The sequence below is a fragment of the Salvelinus fontinalis genome, chromosome 25, assembly GCF_029448725.1.
Source record: "Salvelinus fontinalis isolate EN_2023a chromosome 25, ASM2944872v1, whole genome shotgun sequence".
NCBI classification, from domain to species: domain Eukaryota; kingdom Metazoa; phylum Chordata; class Actinopteri; order Salmoniformes; family Salmonidae; genus Salvelinus; species Salvelinus fontinalis.
The window spans coordinates 15,227,996-15,235,945 of NC_074689.1; the positions used below are offsets into that span (position 1 = coordinate 15,227,996).

Sequence of the window (7,950 nt, forward strand, 5' to 3'; positions counted from 1 at the left end):
CCCTAATGTTTTGTACACTCAGTTTATACCAAAAACATCTTTTGATTAAGAGATGCAAGTATTTTAAGAGAGATCCCTACCAATGAAAAAGGAGCTTGTTTCATGTTTTGCACGACTGTTGTTTCCACTAATAATATGTGTATGTGGAAGGTCAGTCTGGTCATAAAGTTGTCTCCTGATGTAATACATACATTTACAATTCAATACAACTGCTGCCCTGTAAGATAGATACCCCCATAATACGTTTAAAACATAACTTTTATTAAAAGGTTGCTATGTCGGCTGGCACATCAAAGATCTTATATGAAAAAATACATTCATTTATTACCCAATTGCAACTCCATAAAATACATATTTGCCATTCTTTCGAAAATTATCTACAAAGAGATGATTCAAACATTCTACGGTCCAATTTTAGAGCTTTTTCATTATTTACATTTAATTTGTCTGCTAAGATCTCATGGCAGATGTCCAGTTTCACTGGCCTGATTAGAGAATCTGTAAACAAGCATGTGGTGAGTGTGTGAGTGTGTGTCCTATCAGCTGCTCCATGTAAGCCTGAACCCAGAAGGCAGGACAGAGTACTGGGCGTTGAACACGACGTAGACGTGGTGTGAGGATGCTGTGAACGGAGCGATATTCGTCTCCTGTGAACGACAAGAAAGAAGGGAGGGCTAGAGGAGAATAACGGGGTACCACATACATAACCCTTGCCCTTATATGACAACAATCATTCATTCTATGTTATAATCTGTATATTAACTGTAAAATAAACGCTATTGATAAATTGTACAAATGCCACATAATCCTGATATGCTCTTTTGTTCCTCAATAAAATGTTAATTATTTTTGTTTGCCTGCTGAAAAGCAAAGAAAAAAAAGTGGTCTATTTTTTAGTGCGAATCACCGTTCATTTTCTGAACTTAATTGTTTATTGGTTCATCGCACCAAAACAAGACCATTTGAGGTTGAGTACGATGATACCTACGTTCCCCACAATAAAATGGAAACAAATCAACAAAGTAAACTAAAGTCCAATATGAATTCCTATGTTACGTACCGCTCCACAGTAAGGGCCAATAGGAGGAGTGCTAGCATCTTTCCCGTCAAACAGCTTCAGGTAGTTGTTCTGGCAGTCTCCTGGGTCATCAATGCTGATCTGGGCGAAGGTGACAGTCACCACACGTCCATTAGGAGCCTTAATGCCCCACTCACAGTGGGTACCGTTGGCATAAGTGCCAGGGTAGTTAGGACTGGTCACAGAGCCGTGGTCTCCGTATAACCGCCCTCCACAACCTGGGGAGAAAACACACAGGCACACACATGAAAATACACATACTGCACAGACACACACCTTCAATATAAAAGCAAGCAACTTCTCGGTTGATATCCCCTTATACAATTGTGTACTAGAGATACACTGTTAGAACCTTTTGGTAGGCTCATTTTTTAATAAACCAAACAGCTATTTTGTCATTTAAATAGATAGATCTTGACCATTGTCTCGGTTGCATCATACGGTAAACTACAGAAGGAGGAGATGGTTTAGGACTAGGAATGTGTCTCTCTTGTCTTTGAGGATGGGGACACCCTACAGGGTTCAATCACTCACCCTCTGGAGAAGAGGTCCAGGTGATCTCAAAGCCGTCCTTGGCACCAGAGAAGTCACTCTTGAAGCGCATGTAAAGCTGATTGGTGCCCGGGAATATAGGATTGGGAAGTGTGGACCCGCAGTACTTTCCTAACAGTGGGGCAGATTCTGTACTGCCATTCCGGACCTGAGGAACAGGGACGAGACGTTGCCTTTTATAAACATACAACACCAAGGAATGACTGACTGGGATACACAGAATTCATAAAGCAGCTAAATAATATTTTATGTGGTCATCCAAATGCCATTAAAATGTAACATTCCAAGATATGAAAATGGGCATAAAAAACAAACTTAGAACAGACTGTCAGGAGAGAATTTCAACCAGGCCCTTGTATGGTATAAAATGGCCATGCATCAAGTAAAGTGGCAGACTGAGCCAGGGTGTCCTCAGACTGTCTGTGTGCTCACCTCTAGGTAATCATAACTACAGGTGGAGTGGGACTCCAGGTTGAAGCTGTTGAAGAACAGAGAGATGGAGTTGTTCTGGGGGGCCATGAGGATGATGGTACAGTCGACATTGTGGGGGTACATGTTAGGCCAGTCAGGGCTCTTCAGGTAGCCGTAGGCCTGCTCATAGGTCCTGCTGCAACCTGGAGGAACACACAGGAGAGACGAATAATCAGACAAGGGAGAAAACACCAGACAAATACATTAAAGATAAATCCATGGGACAAACACAGATGTTTAAAATAAGTAAAAGGAGAATTGGGTAAGAGGGAGCCTCTCCCTCTTAACGGTTGGAAGTCTGCCATCACCATACCTGCCACCTGATAGGTCAGACTCATTCCGTTGCCGCTGATGAAGGCGTCAGACTTGAAGACGATGTGCATGGTCCTCCCGTAGCTGTAGAAGTCTGGGATTTGGTCCGCAGCACAGAACTTGTGTGCCTGTCCATAGTCTCCCTGTGAAACACACAATACAGAAAGATTAAGGGCATTAGAGTATGTCTTTTTTTGGAGACTCACAGAGTAAGTGAAGACAGACTTTCTAAAATAATATTCCCAGTCCTGACATGACAGCTTCACAAGGAGGTGCAAGTATGCCTGTCAGTACAGTAACGGTTACGGCTATTGTCACAGTTACGGTTAACAGTTTAAAAGAGCTGACATCTAGAGTAGTAGTATCCTACAAATGTAAGTATATAATACAACGTTTAATTTTAGGTGACTTTCAAGTGACCCAAGAACTCTCTGTACAAATAAACACATAAAAAAGCAACAACAAAAATTTGGCTAGCCTGTCTCACCACAGGCCAGTCACTCATGTGCAGGAAGTTGGTGTTACAGCTCTGGCTGGGCTGCAGGTTGAACTGCTGTACGGCTACTTTAACGCTCTCCTGAGGAGGGGCGTCCAGGACCCAGCGACACGAGATGAACGGGGGATAGGCGTTGGGGTACATAGGAGATGTTATGGTCTGGACCGCATTGGTAGCATTCAGAGTGCCTCCACAGAGTCCTGGATAACACACACACACACACACACACACACACACACACACACACACACACACACACACACACACACACACACACACACACACACACACACACACACACACACGTCTTTTGAATCGCAATACCCACACACCAATTAATATACAGTACCAGTCAAAAGTTTGGACACACCTACTCATTCAAGGGTTTTTCTTTATTTTTACTATTGTCTACATTGTAGAATAATAGTGAAGACATCAACACTATGAAATAACACATATGGAATCATGTAGTAACCAAAACAAGTGTTAAACAAATCAAAATACACTGCTCAAAAAAATAAAGGGAACACTAAAATAACACATCCTAGATCTGAATGAATGAAATATTCGTATTAAATACTTTTTTCTTTACATAGTTGAATGTGCTGACAACAAAATCACACAAAAATTATCAATGGAAATCAAATTTATCAACCCATGGAGGTCTGGATTTGGAGTCACACTCAAAATTAAAGTGGAAAACCACACTACAGGCTGATCCAACTTTGATGTAATGTCCTTAAAACAAGTCAAAATGAGGCTCAGTAGTGTGTGTGGCAGGCCAGTCCATAGCATCAATGCCTTCCTCTTGCAGGAACTGCTGACACACTCCAGCCACATGAGGTCTAGCATTGTCTTGCATTAGGAGGAACCCAGGGCCAACCGCACCAGCATATGGTCTCACAAGGGGTCTGAGGATCTCATCTCGGTACCTAATGGCAGTCAGGCTACCTCTGGCGAGCACATGGAGGGCTGTGCGGCCCCCCAAAGAAATGCCACCTCACACCATGACTGACCCACCGCCAAACCGGTCATGCTGGAGGATGTTGAAGGCAGCAGAACGTTCTCCACAGCGTCTCCAGACTCTGTCACGTCTGCCACATGTGCTCAGTGTGAACCTGCTTTCATCTGTGAAGAGCACAGGGCGCCAGTGGCATATTTTCCAATCTTGGTGTTCTCTGGCAAATGCCAAACGTCCTGCACGGTGTTGGGCTGTAAGCACAACCCCCACCTGTGGACGTCAGGCCCTCATACCACCCTCATGGAGTCTGTTTCTGACCGTTTGAGCAGACACATGCACATTTGTGGCCTGCTGGAGATCATTTAGCAGGATTCTGGCAGTGCTCCTCCTGCTCCTCCTTGCACAAAGGCGGAGGAAGCGGTCCTGCTGCTGGGTTGTTGCCCTCCTACGGCCTCCTCCACGTCTCCTGATGTACTGGCCTGTCTCCTGGTAGCGCCTCCATGCTCTGGACACTACGCTGACAAACACAGCAAACCTTCTTGCCACAGCCCGCATTGATGTGCCATCCTGGATGAGCTGCACTACCTGAGCCACTTGTGTGGGTTGTAGACTCCGTCTCATGCTACCACTAGAGTGAAAACACCGCCAGCATTCAAAAGTGACCAAAACATCAGCCAGGAAGCATAGGAACTGAGAAGTGGTCTGTGGTCACCACCTGCAGAACCACTCCTTTATTGGGGGTGACTTGCTAATTGCCTATAATTTCCACCTGTTGTCTATTCCATTTGCACAACAGCATGTGAAATTTATTGTCAATCAGTGTTGCTTCCTAAGTGGACAGTTTGATTTTACAGAAGTGTGATTGACTTGGAGTTACATTGTGTTGTTTAAGTGTTCCCTTTATTTTTTTGAGCAGTGTATATTTTAGATCCTTCAAAGTATCGACCCTTTGCCTTGATGAAAGCTTTGTACACTTTTGGCATTCTCTCAACCAGCTTCATGAGGAATGCTTTTCCAACAGTCTTGAAGGAGTTCCCACATATGCTGAGCACTTGTTGGCTGCTTTTCCTTCACTCTGCGGTCCAACTCATCCAAAACCATCTCAATTGGGTTGAGGTTGGTGATTGTGGAGGCCAGGTCATCTAATGCAGCACTCCATCACTCTCCTCCTTGGTCAAATAGCCCTTACACAGCCTGGAGGTGTGTTTTGGGTCATTGTCCTGTTGAAAAACAGATGATAGTCCCACTAAGCGCAAACCAGATGGGATGGCGTATCGCTGCAGAATGCTGTGGTAGCCATGCTGGTTAAGTGTGCCTTGAATTCTAAATAAATCACAGTGTCACCAGCAAAGCACCCCGACACCATCACATCTCCATGCTTCATGGTGGGAATCACACATGCAGAGATAATCCGTTTACCTACTCTGGATCTCACAAAGACACAGCGATTGCAACCAAAAATCTCAAATTTGGACACATCAGACCAAAGGACAGATTTCCACTGTGATTGGCCCAAGCAACTCTCTTCTTCTTTTTGGTGACCTTTAGTAGTGGTTTCTTTGCAGCAATTCAACAATGAAGGCCAGATTCACGCAGTCTCCTCTGAACAGTTGATGTTGAGATGTGTCCGTTACTTGAATTCTGTGAAGCATTTATTTGGGTTGCAATCTGAGGTGCAGTTAACTCTAATGAACTTATCCTCTGCAGCAGAGGTAACTCTGGGTCTTCCTTTCCTGTGGCGATCCTCATGAGAGACAGTTTCATCATAGTGCTTGATAGTTTTTGTGACTGCACTTGAAGAAACTTTCAAAGTTCTTGAAATTTCCAGACTGACTGATCTTCATGTCTTATAGTAATGATGGACTGTTGTTTCTCTTTGCTTATTTGAGCTGTTCTTGCCATAATAAGTACTTTGTCTTTTACCAAATAGGGCTATCTTCTGTATACCACTCCTAACTTGTCACAACACAACTGATTGGCTCAAACGCATTAAGGAAGGAAGGAAATTCCACAAATGAACTTTTAACAAGGAATATCTGTTAATTGAAATGCATTCCACCTCATGAAGCTGGTTGAGAGTTTTCAAAGAGTGTGCAAAGCTGTCATGAAGGCAAAGGGTGGCTACTTGGAAGAATTTAACACTTTTTTGGTTACGACATGATTCCATATGTGATATTTCATAGTTTTGATGTCTTCACTATTATTCTAAATTGGATAAAATAGTAACAAATAAAGAAAAACCCTGGAATGAGTAGGTTTGTCCAAACTTTTGACTGGTACTGTAAATATGTGTTCAATGTTTGTATTTATAATAGTGTGATGGATTAGCCAATGAGTGCAGGGCAGGTGAACTTTAATAGAAAGAAAGGGAGGGAATAGATCATAAGGGTGTCTTACTGTCCTGTGGCCTGTAGGTGGCGTTGAAGCCCCTGTAGCTGACAGAGCTGTCAGTGACGAAGTGTACAGTCAGGAAGTTACTAACAGACACAAAGGGTCCTGGGATTACATCACGTCCACAGTACGTCCCCACCAGAGGGAAGTTCATATTGTCTCCGTCAAAGATCTGATGGTGAAGGGTAGAAGGGGGAAGAAAGAAAGAAAGAGAGAGAGAGCAGATTAATGAGTGAAAGAACGAACAAACGAGAGAGCAAATAAACGAATGAGTGAACAAATGAATGGAAGGAATGCTAGATCTCCTAACCTTGACGTAGTCGTAATGGCAGGTAGATGTAGACGCTCCCTCCAGTTCAAACGAGGAGAAGGTGAGGTTAATGACTTTGTTGATGGGCATGGTGATAGTCCACAGGCAGTCCATATTGTACTCATAGTTCCCATCACCGTTAGAGTCCGGAGAGCCAAACATGCCTATAGGTGTAGAGAGATAACCCCCACAACCTTGTGCCGGGCCTGGAGAGAGAGACCGGGAGAAAAGTGGAAGAGGGTAGAGGAAGACATGGGCATATGTGATAAAGAGTTATGATATACCGTGGGCTTTGGGAGTTCTCATGCAGGCTTCCATAAGTGAACAGCAGATAGCTCTAAATATCCATGAATTCTCAAAGAAGATTGCATGGCTGTTATTACACATGTATAGGCCTACATGATCAAACAAGGGTGGTACACATTCAAAACAGTACTTGTTGAGTATCCACCCATCAAGTGATATTTAATATCACATCAAGATATCACATGTCCCCATATACTCAGTTGTCCCTCCTGCTGTTGCTGCGCTGTATGCATCAAAACTAACTGAGGGACTGGATGTCTGAGCTCTGAGGGGGTACGCTGTGAACAGTAAACATAATGTGTTAAAACCTATAGAACTCCCAACATTCCCAGAGACAGAGGAGTGTTTGTGTGCGCCGTCATAAATCTTCCCCCTCTGCCCAGTCTGTTATGCTGCTCACATCCCTCGGAGGGCCTTCTGCTCCATGGGAAACAGGGGCAACCACAGCTGGAGATTGATTTAAGTGTAACACAGAGCGGGGTGATTCACCATGGCTCTCTTCTATGACAATGATGGAGTCTTGGATTCTTTCTCAGCCCTCTCTATACTTTATAGAGCCTTTTGTATCTACAGTAGACTACCAAACACAAATCAACCCTCTCTATACTTTACAGAGACATTTGAATCTAGACTATCAAACACTAATCAACTAGATTAAATGCATTAAAATAAATGGCAAAAGAGATTAAAAAAAAAAACATTCTCACATTCACGCCCTGTATTCACTAGCTTGATGCATGCATAATGCCCCTCTCTCTCTCTCTTTTGTCCTGGTCTGAGTACACTAATATGGCTGGCTGGCCCCCTGCCCATCGGATGGACAAAAGACTGTTTATGCGCAGCGGGGCAGTCATTGGGAATGTACAGCCCCCCACACCCCACATAGCGATTTAAGACATGTGGGTTAATATTGGAGAGAGTAGAACAACAATCCTGGCCTCTCACTTCTCTAGAGTGAGTGTAAAACAAACTATATTAACTTAACGTCGACAGTAGCTTGAGGCCTGAATAAGTATAGGACAATGTAAGATATGTAACCATCTTTTATATAGATACAGTCCGTTGTTTTCAAA

General features: G+C 43.5%; 1 protein-coding gene across 1 annotated transcript in view; it reads right to left on the reverse strand.

The window, feature by feature from the left end:
- Positions 1-240: 240 nt before the first annotated feature.
- cubn (cubilin (intrinsic factor-cobalamin receptor)) overlaps positions 241-7,950 on the reverse strand; it is a 53,784-nt gene continuing 46,074 nt past the window's right edge. The window contains 8 exon segments of the mRNA XM_055881370.1: positions 241-647; positions 1,061-1,296; positions 1,613-1,778; positions 2,063-2,244; positions 2,415-2,556; positions 2,901-3,109; positions 6,268-6,433; positions 6,572-6,777. Of these exon segments, the coding sequence (XP_055737345.1) occupies positions 540-647; positions 1,061-1,296; positions 1,613-1,778; positions 2,063-2,244; positions 2,415-2,556; positions 2,901-3,109; positions 6,268-6,433; positions 6,572-6,777 (1,415 nt within the window). The 3' untranslated portion in view covers positions 241-539.